This window comes from Apostichopus japonicus, chromosome 8, assembly GCF_037975245.1.
Source record: "Apostichopus japonicus isolate 1M-3 chromosome 8, ASM3797524v1, whole genome shotgun sequence".
NCBI lineage: Eukaryota > Metazoa > Echinodermata > Holothuroidea > Aspidochirotida > Stichopodidae > Apostichopus > Apostichopus japonicus.
The window spans coordinates 16,810,071-16,827,480 of record NC_092568.1 but is presented as its reverse complement, the minus strand read 5'-3'; the positions used below and the strand labels follow the sequence as shown (position 1 = coordinate 16,827,480).

The following is a 17,410-nucleotide window of genomic DNA, read 5'->3' as shown; positions in this document are numbered from 1 at the left end:
TACTTGCAGGCCTGCTGGTACGTGATAACAGGCCGCCTGACAGTGTTCTTGCTGTTATGCATGCATGCAGGTGTGTATACTTGCAGGCCTGCTGGTACGTGATAACAGGCCGCGGGACAGTGTTCTTGCTTTTATGTATGCATGTATGTGTGTATACTTGCAGGCCTGCTGGTACGTGATAACAGGCCTCCTGATAGTGTTCTTACTGTTATGCATGCATGCAGACCTGTGTGTATACTGGCAGGCCTGCTGGTACGTGATAATAGGCCGCTGGACAGTGTTCTTGCTGTTATGTGTGCATTCAAGTATGTACACTGGCAGGCCTGCTTCAGCCTGCTTGTACGTTATAACAGGCTGCTGGACAGTGTTCTTGCTGTTATGCGTACTTTATGTAGTAATGCATTAAGTCAGAGATGACCTTCATTCTGGCTGTTTACAAATTATCGATATCTTTATTGAGCCGCTAATCTGATATTGGCGATATTGACACAACACTATTGGTATGGCATACTTAAATCCTCACATTTGTACATTACTTCTTGTACTTGTGAGATCAGAGATAGAAGGGTGAGGTACAGTATGATCAAAAACGGAAGGACCAAGTAAAACACTCGCAACTATATACATTGCCAAAAGTGAGCTGAGTCTACATGAAGTCAATGGAAACTCCATGTTTCTCATAGGCCATCGACAGATTTGGAAAGATTCATTTTTAGTGAGCTTCTCGTCCATTTTTTTAGTGCGACCAGATGTTTAATTTATATTTCTTAGGATCTTGCTGTCGTCACTTTATAATAACGACAGCAGGTACTACGCTCTTTATTTCTGCTCTGCTGTTGAGGGATGTGCTGGTGACAGACAAAGTGACACGTCACTATGCTAGAAAAATATATCTACATGGTTAGCTGTAAACCTGTCCCTAAGTCAATCTATGGTTGGTTGATTGTGACCTATTTTGACTGGTTACACCATTGATTCTTCCCTGGACTGGTTCACAGTAATTAGTGCTCTGTGATGTCATATCGGCAAATGTTTTTCCAAAGTTTCCAAAAACTTCCAATTATAACCTTCTTAGTTGATTTTACCTTTAAACCTGATACTTTTGAAATGCTTGCTAAGCTTTTAAGGCTCTATTTATGTTGAATTTCATTAAAATGCAAGTATAAAATTTTAACGATGTACTGTTTTCCTCCGTTAATTAAACATTATAAACAAGAGGGCAATCCACAGAGTTGCATATCTTATAACTTAAGCTAGATCTAGATTAAGTATCTAGGCTAGGTTTATGCTCCTCATTCACTAGGCATGCTTCTAAGGATGGGGCACCAGTATAAAATATACGTTTGACATTTAACCATATTACCATTGACCTCGGTTCCCATGGCAACCACATATTTTGATAGTATTTGACACTACCATGTTACCTGTGAAGGTTCATTGTCAATTCAGTGTTTTCCCTTGGAGTTATTGCAAAAGTATGATTTGTACTAAATTTGACCTATGACCTTTGGTTTCCGGGGAGGGGGGGGATATGTGAGACAACAGGGTTCACCCTGGGGGGTACCTTCCCACCAAGTTTGAAGAAAATCAGTTCAGCTGTTTAAGAGGAGTTTTTGACACAATATTGTGATTAAAACATACATTTTACCTTAAACACACGATTGACTTCGGTTCCCTTGGCAACCCCATATTTGATAGGACTTGACATTTTAATGATATCTGTGAAGGTTCCATGTCAATTCTCTGTTTCCCCTCAGATTTATAGCAAAAAATTAATTTGTACTAAATTTTACTTCTGACCTTTAACCTTTGGTTCCGGTGGTCTGCGAGACAAGGGTTCACCCTGGGGTACCTTCCCAAGTTTGAAGAAAATCGGTCGTTCCCTTTAGGTGTTTTTCACACAAAGTTGGACACACACACACACTGATACATACACGCCCACCCCACCCACACACACACAGACACATTTTGACCCTTCCCTCAGTCATGGACATCTGGTCACCCTGGGGTACCCCACCATGGGTGACCCCTGAGAGTAGCTACCTAGGAATATTAATCATTACCATGGCAACTGTTGCTATGGCAACTGACATAGCTGTATATGGCCCAACTGGAAAAGGAACTACAATGTGGGAGCGATAAGATAACAAGAAACAAAGATTTTCATCTGAATACCTGTGATGACATCATTCACTGAGCTGACCTCAAGATGCATTCACAAAATACCACCAAATTCGTAAAATTCTTATCTTTGCCATGCAAAGTGCTATAAGGGTGCTGTTTTGACCTACAGTAACGACGCAGACAATTACCACTATTTTTGATCAAGCAATCAACTTCAGCCACAAGAATATTCCTTTAACCAAGCCTCTTCAAGTAACTGAAACTATGCCTCAATATAATTCAATGCGCTAGAAAATCAAAACAAACAGTGCGTACATAAATAATCCTACAAATAAGCATTATAGCATGGAACAAATTATTGCAAGTTGGCAATAATTTGATGATATTATAATTTGGCAAGCATTGTTCTTGCGTGTGACTTCTAAATATATGTCGACATACTACTTGTAGACGCATAAATGCATTGAAAAGTTCTTGTCAGAGGAATCCATCTTTTTGTGAAGTATGTCAAATTAATATGCTTTCCTATGTCAATTATTACTGTGTGTGATAAATTTGTGCACTGATCTGTATGCACGCTATAAATATATAAAAATATGGTAGATTCAAACTACAGTCTTATGGTCTGTCTGTTTACTATCATTGCATGCTCATTGATGTTATAAACATTGAGGGAGTGGGGGGTGCTTCAATTTTCAACTGTGGGGTTGTTTCATTCTTTCTCCCTCCCTCCCTGCCTCTCCCCTGTCTGGAGTTTGCAAATTCTACCCAGTTTCTGTGGTATGTATAAAGTTCATGGTGTACACATTTTCTAAGCATTCAACATTGAAAGTAAGAATTACTTCCTCATATATACACTAGACATTACTGTGTGTATTGAAAATCCAGTCTTGGTGGTTTATCGTTTCCGCTGAAACACTTCTGCTCTGATAAATTGTTCCTGTGCAGCTTTTGTATCCATTTTTGGTAAATTTGAATGAGGGTTCTAAATGTCAGAAAAGTACGTAATTTGACTTCTCGAGTCCATTTGAATTAATGTAGAGGAATTTAAACAGAAAAAACGGAATAATATTTCCAGTATCTCATCGCAAAATACTATGCAAAATATTCAGATTGCTATACAAAGTCCAAATACTATGTACAGTATGAGTATAGCAAAGCTTTTTACACAGGAAATGTATTTTATGAGGGACAAAATTCAGAGCATTCCAAAACTGGTACACATAAATGTTAACACTTCATTATTCCCTGAGAATTTGCTGAATTGCTGGTGCACATGCTAAATATTATGAAAGGTGTTGGAGATTAAACGATTTGTATGGAAAGTATTCATTAGTCATTAATTGATGCTCAGATGTTGAAAAAAACCCAAAAAGTCTTGTCAGACTTTGATTAATTGTAGTCTTTAAAGTTTGAGCACTAGTCGGTAGTAATTGTTAAATTTCACAGCACAATGCAAAAATGCTGCTTTTTATCTATCTTTCATCTGAAATACAAGAAATATGAAGATTTGAAATTGATCATAGTACACCTGTAGTGTGACCATGGGGTCACCAGAGCGTAAACTAGAAACCTTGTGAACACGATATCTCAAGCAGGCAAACAGTAATGAATTTAATACTTGTCTACTTGGCTAAACTTGACTGCAATTAAATGAGTTAAGGTTAATTATTGCAGCCTGTACGTACTATTTGTTTATCACTAAAGGAGTAACGTTAGTGTATTAGACATTCAAAAGCATTAAAGCCAAGAGGGACACAGGTGTAGTGCTGTTGCCACAGTAACTTTGCACTAATCATTGAGATAAACCTTTAATCACAATGAAGCTACAGTATACAGTTCTTTACATTTAAATTGATGTATGTTCTATCCTTGACAAGATTATATTTTGGCCACAGTTCTGACTACAATATACAGTATATTCTAACAACCCAGAACACCAAGTTTCATACTTTCAATTTACTGGAGTATAACTGAAGCCTGAATTGCAGAGTAATTTCAGTGAAGCTTATTGTAATCAACTGTACCTTTAGGCCCTCACAGCAGGTATTAGTACTTGTCCGGTTGCTGCCACATCCGATTAATTTTCATGAACGTTGGAACATTTTATATGAAAGTATGATCTCAAAAGTGTCTGTGACTGTGTATAGGTAAAGATGTAAGAGGTAGAGAGCCTGACATTTCAATCTTAGCAGGATCTTCTTCAGAGGCTACACTGGCATGAAAACAGCAGCTCTTAGTCCTCTCATCCCTCTTTCCCTTTCATCTTACCTCTCCTTTGTTGTGTCTGTTTTTGCTCTATTCATTGCTCATTTGTCCAATTTAAAGGCATTGAAGACTCGCGCTAAACCGCGTGCGGCCATCTGAAAAGTTAACTTTCCGTGGCTTGCAAGTGAAGTTTTTTTTGTGTCATTACAAAATGCAGACAGTAATGAAACGTGATACCTTGTTTTCTTTAGCTGGACCTGAGATGTCCATCGCTGTATCGTTTGTACACTGTGCTGTGGGTATTGACGGCAGCTGTATGTACTGACTGTATACTAGTGTCTAATTACCGATGGTAGCAAGCTGTGTGTGTATTTTCTGGGATCGATGGATGTGTCTAACACTTCTGTAACACCTCATTCAAAACTAGGTCAGATTACCGGCATTAGATGTTTCTTTTTGCACAAGTCTTCAAACCTTTTAACTGTCTGTCCATCTGTGTCTCTTCTTACTGTAGTTTGTTTATGTTTTTGTGTCAGTTAGCCTCTGAAGAAGATCCTGCTAAGATCGAAACCGTCAAACCCATTTTACCAGTGTGCAGTATAAGTATGCCCTTTTTTGTTTGCCCTTAGTATATGGTAACCTTTGAGTACAATGTTGGCATAGTTAACAGAGTCCACCCTCTCACCATCCACAGTGATTCGATCCTAAAAATTCTGTAGTGCAGGTATTAACAATTACTGGAAAAAGCTGTATTGAACCATTAAACTAACATCGATCAAGTATGATTTGTTCTGTTATTCTTCTATATGCTCATTTCCTGTCCTGGTGAATACTTTGTGTACACAGACACACACACACACACACACCAATTGTGGTGCAATTCACCTGATCATGGTGAATAGTCATAGTTATACTATAACAGACAGATCTTACACACTTCAGTGCACAACTCAACAGCAGAATAGCTGGACAGGGTTGTTTCGATTATTCATTTAACAATGCGATTTTAACAATGGAAAGAGGAATTTTTAAAACCTTATACACTGTGCTGCTAGTTGTGCACAGTGTGGTGATGTTGTGTTGACATTCATTTGTAGATATCCCTCACCCTGCATGGTTATTCACATTACGTGCACTCAATACATGAGCAGTCTTATTTTTTAACCTTTGAAGGGGGAAGATTAATGTCACCCAGATGTGCTTTCCATGCATTACTAAGAGGAGTTGAAGTGCAGTCTTCCAAAATGGTCTCAATCTTGGTACTTATCATTGGCTAAGTAGAGGTAACGCAGTTGGAAATCAAATTTGGCTCTTTCTTTAGTGGAAAAATTACTATAGAAGAACATTTTATGAAATAGCAGATAGCTACAGTACTAACATCAAATGAGAAAGTTTAAGGTATTGTACATATCTACAGTATACTATGTGAGGGATTTGTCAGGAAAAATAACAACCATAGATTCAAGATTGAAAACGATTCAAAACAGACATCAACTTTTCAAAACGGTTAAACGAAATCCTTCCGGACCCCATTCTTGGTTTTTCATTCCCTAAGAAAATGCCCCCTGACCCAAAGTTTTGTGGGTCATTCCCTAAAGGTACAAACGGTCACCATCACAATCGGTCTGTGTGATAGAGTTGACTGTCATGACCAACTTCTCCAAACTGGTATGAAAACTAATCCTATTCAGGATATATCAGAGATTAAAATTTCTTCACACACAAGGCTGAAGACTTGAACAAGACTAAAGACTTGATCAAGTCTGAAGACTTGATCAAGTCTAAATATGACATCACTGAGCCACATGTGCTTCATTAATGTATGTTTTTCTTGATTTATTTATTACACAGTTTTATTTCTGTAGATGGAGATGTGTCTTGAAATTGCTAAATTTACAAGGTTGAAGCTCTGAACCTGGCTTACTGATGGCGTGGGTTTCAGGGTTAACACTGTCAAACATTTTAGCTTGAACATAAGAAAGAAAGACAAAGGGAGAGTAAAAGGTTTCAGCTGCTTGTGGCACTATGACATCATCGGTTTACAAAATGACAGCTTCCATACTTCACTTTTTAAACTAGGATATCTCCTAAGTGGAGCAACAATTTTATTTAACTGTTTTGGGCAAGTTGTTCTTCACAAAGATCTCTGTCAGATAAAGCTAAAGATTATGTTTGGATGTGTGTCTCCTTTAAATACTGTTCAGGTTTAACCCTTCTGTCTTACAAGTAAATACAACAGAGTGGAGAAGAAGAAAAAAAGGGTTGTTTCCATGGCAACTACGTACACACTAATAGGAGACGTACATTGAAGATGGAACAAGCAGAAGATCAGAGATTAATCAATTTGAGTCCGCAGGTTTTTTACAAAACCATGTTTATAGGCTAATCAAATTGTAACTGAAGCTTTGCTTCCAAGAAATTAGGCCACAATATCAAGATGTAATGGAATGTTTTTTGGTAAAGTTCAGTAACCGCCATTAAACAGGGGGATACTTGATTGGATTCTAAAATTTGTTTATTGCCCTCATGAAATGCGTTGGATCTTTCATTGAAACTTAACAGATTGCAAATAATTGACAAGCCAAAGCTATATTATGAACATATCTCAAATTCTCAATATGTGAAAGTTGCTGAGGAGCAGTTTTCATAAAGCAGCGACAACTTCCTTCCATCAAATATCTGCAAATAGAGGGGAAGTACTGTAAGCAGTAACTAGGTCAGCAGTTTGGCATAAAATATGCTGGTTGGAAGATCTCATATTGGTTGTCACACTCTGAGATGATTGCTAATATATGTACTTGACAATTCCATTAATAAAAACAAGGAACATATGTTGGTATTACAGTATCACTACAACACAAAAACACAATCTCTCTCTCCCCCACCCCACCCCCCAATTTTGTTGTTGTTAACATATGGTACAAACTTGTATAAGCTATTCCATAAAAAAATCGTTTCCTATTCCCATTGCAGATTCATTTCAAGTTCCTATGTCAGAGAGGGCTTTCAGGATGGAGGACACTTTAGATGAACTTAATTCAGCTAAAAGGGAAGTTTGTGCTGGAGTAGTACAGCGCAGCACATCATTAGACAGTATGCCTCCACCATCCAATATGTCTACACTTCAGTTCCTCAACAATGGGAGTAGCAGCAGTGCCAAAAACGACGATCGTACCCCTACGCCCCACTTGCCAGCACCCCCCATGGTGCCCGTCAACAACTCCATGCCACCTGGTCCTCAGCCATGTCCAGTGCAACGCAGTCGCAGCCTGCCACTCCTGGATCAATCTCCACTCGACACAGACGACATCCTCGCCGAGTTGGCGGACCGTAGTAACGCCGGTGGTAACGTCTCCTCAGTCGGTGACAGAATGGATCAGCTGGGCGTCGATCCTATGGGCCAGCAGGAAGGATCACTTAACGGCGCCGATGACAGCGGGAGTAACCAAGATTTGAACAGCGTAGGTAGCTTGCAACATCATGATTACTCGACAGGCCCATCCACACCCACGACGCCTCATCATATTACCGATCATACGGGTCAAATGCACGTCGCCCTCAATCATCAGGAACTGTCCCCTCCTCCACATAGCGGTCAAATGTCTCAGCAACCTCTTAATCTGAGCCAGAATGTCGACTCCAAGTTTTTCAGTCAAAGCTTTCCTCCGAATCATTTGGTGAACTTACGACCAAACCAAGGGAGGGAGTTTCTCACCCAGCAGCAGGGACTTCCCGCTAACTGGCCGTCTGCTCTACCGGATGCACGCTTTCAGTTTCGTAATGCGGATCCTTTTGCATCTTACGCCGGCCTGTCGTTGACAGGCTTGAACCAGGGGCGCAACAGCCCGTTTGCATCATACTCTCTCATCCGAGACAGCGAGAAACCGGCTCAATTCCCTGCCGACGTGTACAGCTCAATTGGGCTTCCTCAGGGTCTGCACTTTTCGAGATCGTTAATGCAGCTTCAGCAGACCCCATTTGTACGTAACAGCCAGTTGGTACGCGATGTGGAACCGTCGTTAGACGAGACTGTCAGGGTGGTATCGAGCATCGCTGGGGAATCAGTCGAGAACAATAACATCCTCAAGTCGAGCAGCAGCGTACAACAAGCGTTCAGTGATGCAGTGAGCATCACTGCGGGAGATAAGTATCCTTTACCGGGGAACCTTGCAATGTCCATGGCAGATATCTCCCATGGTAGTCCTCTAACAGTTGGTCAGAAGAGCAGTAGCCCTGCCCTCCGTTTGAAATCAATGCCGGACCACATGTTAAGCATGATCAATTACAGTGATGAACAGCTGCTCTCAGAGAGTGGACACTTAATGTCCAACAGCCCTGTCATGATGGATGAATCTTTTCTTACAAGTGCAATGAACTCCGGAGCAATATCTCGGCTCCACGAGGCGCCCAACTTGCCAGCAGTGGATAACCAGTCACCGACTGTGAACAATGAACCAGCATTTGACTTGCTGGGAGGAAGTGGAGATGTTGAAGATGCAAATTTTATGTCACAGGGGATGTCACCTCAGCCCCCACCATTAGGAATGGACCAGTCCGGTGAACCAAACACAAGCAGTTTATTGAACTACACAACAACATCTCAGCCGGTCGATATGAAACGCATGTCCACTGGTGTCGGTAAGTGTTATTGTACAGTGCCACTCTGCGGTCTTGTGGTCTATTTTTTTGTTTTATTTTTGTGTGTGCACTAGATTGGTTCATGGAGTAAATGACAACAAAAAGTTGGAGGTCAGAGAAGGAAGCAATTCATCCAAGATGCTATGAGGTATTCTGCTCAGTAAATCAATCCCTTGCCAATTTGTGCAGTTTCTAAGACAGACAGTAGAAAATTTAATCGTCACATGTGATGCAATGATGTGGACCATGGTGCTAAAGGGACCTCTGTCAGGTTACTTTCCTTAAGCAGGCAAGTAGGCCTTACCTATCTGATCCCAGGTTGGCATGTGTGTTTGGATACATGTGTATCCGCTTGCATGTGTGAATATGTATGTGTATGTGTGCGCATGTGTATCAGACGAGAGCTCGTCAACATGAAAACTCAAAAAGTGTATGGAGGTTGAACTTCATATATGGTATATAGATACACATTAAAGTGTGAACGCTATTGTTATATGCAGAGGTCGATGGTCAATAGAGGTCAAAGTATGAGAACCCTGTAACACGATAACTCCATAAAGAAAAGGTGTGATGAAGTTCATACCTTGTATGTCAATCCAGCTTAATGGACGCAACAACCCTATTGTTCTCTGTGTGGGTAAAAGGTCATTTGAGGTCAACAGAAGTCTATGCTTGAAAACTGCAAAGTAAAGCTTGGAATAAGTTCAGACTTGGTTAATGGATCCACCTTTGCAAGTAAAATGTATACTGGTTTTGATTCTCGTGTATGACCTGTTACACCTGGGACAATTGTTCTTTTAAGTATTGCCTCTGCGTTAACATTGTTTCTCTGAAGAAACATGTGTTCACTGCCAGCTTATCAGTCGTAAACATTGACGTTGTTGCAGAGAGCTATAGTTATAGCAGCTGTTCGGCAACATCCGAACATCTGTGTGCAAGATGTGCAAAAGATGATCATGATTTATTTCATCAGCTCAAATGGGCAAGATGACTGCACTGAATAAGATTACAGAACATTAAGCATGTTGTTACAGTTGTATCTAGTAGATCTGAGTGGCTCAGTGTCCAGAGCGGATGAGTCCTGACAATAACAAGTTGGATTAATAACGAAATGAATCTTGTGGAGTCGTGGACTATCGCAAGTTTAACTTTCATATGACACCCCCTCCCACTGTCTCTTACTCATTTACAGTATACTTGAAGTTTTCAGTTTAACCAGGCAGCTCTCAACAACTGTTTTGACATATTTATATAAAGTTTACATAAATTACAAATTAACTTCACCTTTCCCCACCCCATCAACCCCTTCCAACCCGTCCCCTTCTCCACAGCTCGTAAATGAAATATTTGTAAGGACCCAACTTACCAGTTAAACTCAATGAAGCCACACTCACTTGAGTTAGCTGTTGGGAATCACAATGCTGACATTTTTTCAAGGCTTTGGATATCTGGATTGACTGACTCTAGATGTAGATCAGATGTTTTAGGATGGGAAGATGTTTAGCGATGGCAGGGTAGGAGCTGCCAATTTGGTCGCCGATGTTATTTACATGTCAGCAGAGTAGTGGTTCTACAGTTCTGGTATCCGAGTCGTGCAAACTCACTTCCAAGTACAAGTCCTAGATCACAGCAGTAAGCAATTAAGAATAAAAATTGTAGATAAAGATGTGGAGAGTTTTATGGTAATATGGATGGATTGTCTGGGCTCAGTCTGGTATTTATCATTCATTGCACACACTTTTCTTTAGTATTAATCTTTGTGAGTGGATTCTCAGTCTAGTACCAATTACAGTAGGATACCTTAAGCTTACATTTGTTGACAATAGTAATGGGACAGGGGAGGGATGGAGGGGGATGGGGATGGGAGGAAGGAAATTAGAGAAGAGAAGGAGATTAGTGAAGTTCAAACAGTATAATTGCATGAGATAATATGGGGTAGCAGAACCCTTACTTCTAAATCCTGGAAATCACTTAATGGTTTCGATGACAAGAAAAACCTATGCATTTATGTTTGTGCACGCAATTGTGGGTATGTGACGCCTTGCTGGTAAACATCTCAAGATTCTGGTTGATTTTTGTAGTCACTGCTTGAAAATGTATCATTCTGTTGTTAATTTGGCATAGGTGTGTGAATATGTCACATGTCTTGTACTATATGCTATGACTTATTTAAACCATGGCTGTTTCAACTCTTTGTTGGAAGAAGCACTGTATCTGCTCTACCCAATATCCTGAAAGTGCATGAAAAACATGTCAGTCCCATAGATGTACTGTATGCTAATGGCTTGGAAGTGTTCTATTTTATTATCAGAGCTTCCTTCCTTCTATTTAGTCTTGCATCTGATTATTATTTTGGATCTGTTTTTCACTTAGCACTTCAACAAGTCTTTCTATCCATCACATAGCATTGATTAGTATGTTAACTTGACAGTATTGCTGGTCACACACATAACAACAGACTATGAGTTGGCCTCCCAGGAGGCAACCTGTGAGCTATAGAAAGATTGTGAGAAATTGTAAGAAATTTGGAATAAGTTGCTGTAATTAGTGTGTGATTCGGCAAATGGCTGCTCTTATGATAAATTTACATTTGAGAATGCCTGGGGGTGTCAGGATCTTGTTTTCCTTTAGGGAAGGTAATAATGCTGACCCCGGATGCATGCGTCCACATTTGATCAGCATGGAAAGATAGAGCATTATGCATGAGAGGATAGGTCACACTGCTTGTTTACAAATCAATTAGCTAGTAGCAGTAACTATGGCGTGCTTGCCTTTAGTGTGTGTTGATGTGGAAGTCACGAGGGACAGTGACCGGAGATCTCGGGTCATGTGATCCCTCGATCATCGTCAGGTTCCTCCCCAAAAGGGAAATCCCGATTGAGGGGTCTGATGCCGGGTATGGGAGCGTTCACACTACAATCTTGTTCGCCCTCGCAGTATCAGATCTTCGGTCAGCTCCACCCTTGCAGTATCAGATTCTCAAATGTGAACAAGATGATAGATAACTGGGGAGCAAATGAAATATATTCTTTTCTGATTCATATCAGTAGCTCTGATTAGCATAGCATAGCTTCTTGGCCTTTTGGCTAAGATCATGTATAGTATCTGTTCCCTTTCGAGGGGAATGGTGATGCACACCTGACGATGATCACACAGTCACAGTCCCGATGCAAGGGGACTGGGGTTGAGAGCGGATCAGTGGTTTGGTAGTTTTGTTTTTGTGCCCAGGTTCTTTCCCGGGCAACTTTTCTTAAAAAGTAGCATAGCTGCATTTACTGCACTCCACCTCTCTTACATGTCTCGACTCTACTTTTGCACCTTCTCATCTACCTATCCTATTAACTGGTAATATTTTAGCAATGCACCCCATTGACCCTCCTCTGGGTCATTGCCCCATCACCTCCTTCCAAATCTACCGTTCGTGAAGTATAGACCCATTCTGGTGATAATCTTACTTTCGTCTCAGCATGTCTGCAGGTATGACCTGGAATGTAGTTTATAAGTATTATTGCATCCTGAGTAGATAAGGTGCATTAAGGATGTGCATTTATGTCTAAATAATATGCATTCCCACAGTGAGATGGAGGCTTTTACAGGAAATTGCTAGCAAAATGTACCGATCTATGTCATTTTCATTTCCTTGTTTATATATCTTGCATTAAGCCAATCGGCATCATAATTTTCACTCTAAGTGCGCTCAAATTGAGTTGTCAGTTTTGCGTGGAAATTTGATGATTTTTCTCATGCACTTTCCCATTGGTATGCAACTGTTTAGCCTAAAAGCCTTGCTTATAATCTTCATGCCGACTATTGAAGACATTGTTACATTAATTGCGTGGCAATTAAGACTAAACCAAGAACAGTGGGGGCATATTTTAACGATTGCAGTCACATTTCATTCCATCTCATTTAATAGTTTTTGCTGCAACAAGATACATATACACATGTAAATAGATACATAATATACAACATAGCTGTGAAAGGCAGCGCTCGATGAACCCTTGGAGGACAACATGCAGAAACAAGTAAAATAAAGTGTTTGTAACTGCTGTATGGACATTTCATACTGCATATCAAAATTGAATTACTTTAACGTGCACACACTGTAGCAAGAGCTGGCTTATAATTATTACTAAAAACTTTCCGGGGTAAATTTTAATAAAGTGGATACATTTCGTGCTGGAAATCAGCGCGTGTAATAATTAGTAAAATTGAGTCTAGTCTGTGAGGTACAAAAAACCCAAGATTTAACTAGGATGCTATGTGGGACATTAATGTTTTACTGACAATTTTGTCAAGAGTTTATCTATTGTCAATGTCTTTTATGTCGACCAATGTAGGAAGGCATTGCAGGATGTATATTTGAAAGAAATGGTACATGATGAACCCTAGTAAGCGGTCAAACGTGCCTGCACTATTTTTTTTTATCTATGTTTGTCTGTTTGGTGAGGTTACATGTGGTATTTAGGCTGTTAGTAATGTGATCTCTCAACTTCAGTTTCATTGGATGGTATTTGCTTTTTCATGACAAGAGACTTACATGTGTAATATTGATTAAATAATATAGTTCAGAGAGTCGAAGTCTTCTCGGAAGCCTGAAACAGTTGTAGCACATACTGTATGGAGTGTTTAAATGTGAAGCATACAGTACTTAGTTACTCTCTGTGAGTAAATTTCTAATATTTACATGTTTAGTAATAATATTACATTGTTATATTGATGTGTTTGATAGTACACAATTTGAATACTGTAAAAAGATACCATCCTACTGTAAAGTCATATGGATCTTAAAAGTTCGTCAGTATCTCCCCCTCCCCCTCCTCCACCTGGCCTCCAATGTGCTAGAAATTCAAATAATGGTCACTGATGCTCAGATTTCAAGACGCATTTAACTGTTTTCTTTAAAGCAGTTTGCTTTACTACGTTATTTAAATGTCAAAAACTTCTAGCAATTTTACAGCAGCATGCCAAAATTCTGGGGGGAAGCACTGGTGACCTTTTAGCAGGTTTCCCAAGTGTACAATGCGACAGAACATTTTTAATGTTAACTTGAAAGATTGAGCTTTTACCTTCCTTGGAATGTGAAGGAGAAGTCTCACGGCGAGCAGATATGCGGTGTACAGTTAGTAAACGGTGTGAACTTTTCACAGCGGTTTCAATTTGGGAGGAAATCCTCCCCTTCTTACGACTGGATGGGAAGGGGGACTTTATATTACAGTAGCTGTTAAAAATAGCCATGCTGTTACAATTTCAGATTCCTATGGCACTGATGAAACCGGTGAGAATTAGGTTAAATTGTGATATTAGTCTGCAATTAGGTTTGGGAACATTACCACCAGTATCAAGGGCAAATTATGATGTAGTAAGTTACGTCACTTAGTGTCATGTTCATAATACTAATAATGATAGTCTAACCATACCCTGTTAACGAAACTCACTTACTAGAGGATCAGACCTTAGAATGATGTGCTCGTATATATACTTACTGTATAACATGCATTGTAGATTGGGAGACAGACATACATTGAAAAATCAGGAAGTATCACCTGCCAGAGGTAATCATTAATAAAGGCAGTGGGAGTGGTGGAGGAGTAGGGAGAGGTCCTAGGTTGTACCCATCATTGTACCGCATTCCAAGACGTTAAAGAGTAATTTTTTTTTTTAAAGATGAGAAAGATTAGCCATTGTAGCAGTGAAAGTGTTTACTTCATTCCTCACATACCTGCCTGCATTTAGCATATATGCACTTGCCCGTTTACCTAACTTAATAATACTTGGTAACATTTTAGCACTGCACTGATTTGTAACATATAAATCCAAGCTGGTGAATGCAGTCATGTTTCCGTTTTTGCCTAGTGCAAGAGAATAGTACTATGGGATATCGTTTGTTTTGGGGGGGGGTGGGGGTAGTGGAGGGGGGAGGCTCAATTGGCTTTCCATGCCATGGAACTTATGCTCTGAAGGCAGTTTTGTCTAAATCTATTCAGTCCAACTTTTGCCCATGTCCAAGGCATTATTAAAGTTTACACAAAACTAGGTCATAGGTCATTTGGTTTCAAAGGGAGCGAGGTCAAAACATGAAATCATTTAAAATGCTTCTAGTGAGTCTAAAATGGAAATGGATAAAAGTTAGTAACAGTGGTTGGTGTGTTGTGCAAAAGTTGTATTTAAGAATTAAGGGTTCAAAGGTCAGTTAAGATATAATGCATTGAAATGTGAAGATTTTTTTAAAATTTTGATCTACAGTTAAATGAATCTTGACCAAAGTTGCTTTAAACTAATTATTTTGTAGTGGGATAAGCGTCAGTGCATAGACATATATGTCAAAAAGGATATGAAATTATTTACCAGCCAAAAGGAAGATTAATTTAGAGCTTCAGACTTCCCAACAAACTTGCTCAGGTGCACCACAACTTGGTTATTAAAAGCAATTCATATTCAAAACTAGTGTTTACACGGGTCCAAAAATCGGGAACCGGGTACCCGAGAGCCGTTACCCGTCGGGTATCCGGGTACCCGGGAAAAAATTGTTTACCCTCGTGTATCACGATTTTCAAGAAATTACATATTAAATGCTATAATAAATTAATTGTATTCTCTACCGACAATGTTTTCATGTTCAAAAACGTATGTAAACGGTAAGGTATAAAACCTTCCTCAATAATTTCTATTTGCTTTTTTTCTCTGTCATAAACTTGTTAATTACTTAATATATTTAACTTAACTATTAATTAGTAGTACTGTTGTTAACATCGCACTGCCGCCGCTGCTTATGCTTGCTCTCCACGTCTATTGGGTCAGACCATAAAATATCCCTTTACTTTAGCTTGGTTGTTACTATCTATTATGCAGGCCCAGGGTTCGCATTAGCCGCGAGATTACGCGATTCTCGCAATCTCGTAGTAAAAAGCCACGTGGGATTATTATTTTTTCGTTATCCCGTCTATAATCCATAAACATGTCGTAAAATTCCTTGTCAGCCTTTCCTTCTATGAAATAAACGAATGTATAAATAATAATTTCTTCCACATGATAGCCTAACACCACACTAAGTCAATGCATGAAAAATCTAGCAAAGCCTAACCATCTGTTTATTCGCTGAAATTGTGACGCAGTTATAAGATATCCATGGAACACATTCATTATTGCTGTTACGTTCGACCACATGGTTGCCTAACACCACACTAAGTCAACGGGGTAATCTAGCATAGCCATTTGTTTATTAGCTGAAATTGTGACGCAGTTGTAAGATATCCATGGAATACTCTCGTTATTGCTGTTATCTTCAACCACATGGTAGCCTAACACCACACTAAGTCAATGGGAAATCTGCGTAACCACCGGTTTGCATTTTTTGTTTAAATCACACTTTGCGTAGGATTCGGGTAATAAATTAGGAACCGGGTAGTATTGCGTCGGGCGGGTTCCCGGATAACCCGTGCAAACACTATTCAAAACGGTACAATTATGGGTAATTAAAAACAGGTCAGACAGAGTTCATCTTGATCATGTTATGATGGATATAAGAAATCGGTTGCAGTGCACATAACTATGTCTCTCTCAGAGAGTCTCTTCTGCCTCTTGCTTCGCGAGAGGAGTCATCGAAGTGATGTTTACAGTAGATGGATAAAACCTCTTTCATCAGTTTGCTGAGATGCAATAAGTCAGTGATTCTGTGAGTGCTTTGATGTCAATGGAAAATTTCCTGTAAAAGCAAAATAAAGGATAATAAATGGTTAAATCGTCAAACCAACCTCTCTTGAAGTGGCCAGTCTTCATTATTACAGGCGATGATGCCTTGTGTGGAATGGATCTGTGACTCAATTGTCACCGACATGTGGAATCAGTTCTGTAATTCATTCATTTGTCTATGTACCAGTCGTAGCAGTTTGGGAGGTTTTCATCTGACATTGGAAGTTGGAGAGTATTGAAAACATTACACAAGGTTAAGGTGTGTTAAAAGTGAGAAGTGAAGCCAATTATGGGTCGTTTCCATTCTTAGCAGAACCTGTGCCAATAATTCTTTTGAAATTACATTTTCTCTGCCAAGGAATGAGATTTAAATTGCCTATAAACTTCCATTCACAAGTGTGTAGTGTTGTCACTAGAAGCAATAAGGCCAAATAGGGGGAAGTCTCCTAGCTGGAACACAGATGATGTGGAAAGGTGAATCTTTGGGTGATGGTTATCGGTCAAATGATGAATGTTGCTGTAAGACTATGAGTCGTTTGGTTCATTTTCACATGAGAATGTTACAGATTTCTTTTGCAAAAGTCTATCGAGCTACAACATCGGTGTTGTTCTAGTTGAGATTTTTCATGTGATTCGACATACTGTAGATACTGTAGTTATTGGGAGAAGACAATTTAAAAGGTTAAAAATAGGGAAACGGTGAGCTTTTTTGAAGCCTTGGAGGGTTCTAAAGTACCATACTGTAATA

At 39.5% G+C, this 17,410-nt stretch overlaps 2 protein-coding genes and 1 pseudogene across 2 annotated transcripts in view; all 3 read left to right on the top strand.

Annotated features, from left to right (window-relative positions):
• LOC139970759 (tRNA (adenine(58)-N(1))-methyltransferase non-catalytic subunit TRM6-like) overlaps positions 1 to 17,410 on the top strand; it is a 244,428-nt gene that overhangs the window by 102,844 nt on the left and 124,174 nt on the right. The gene's annotated exons all lie outside the window — the stretch shown is intronic.
• The window catches only part of LOC139970756 (transcriptional-regulating factor 1-like), a 79,923-nt gene that overhangs the window by 21,806 nt on the left and 40,707 nt on the right, over positions 1 to 17,410 (top strand). Inside the window, exon 2 of the mRNA XM_071976716.1 lies at positions 7,306 to 8,970. Coding sequence (XP_071832817.1) covers positions 7,323 to 8,970 — 1,648 coding nt within the window. The 5' untranslated portion in view covers positions 7,306 to 7,322. The remainder of the gene's footprint in view (positions 1 to 7,305; positions 8,971 to 17,410) is intronic.
• Positions 12,037 to 12,113, top strand: LOC139972700 (U2 spliceosomal RNA; annotated as a pseudogene).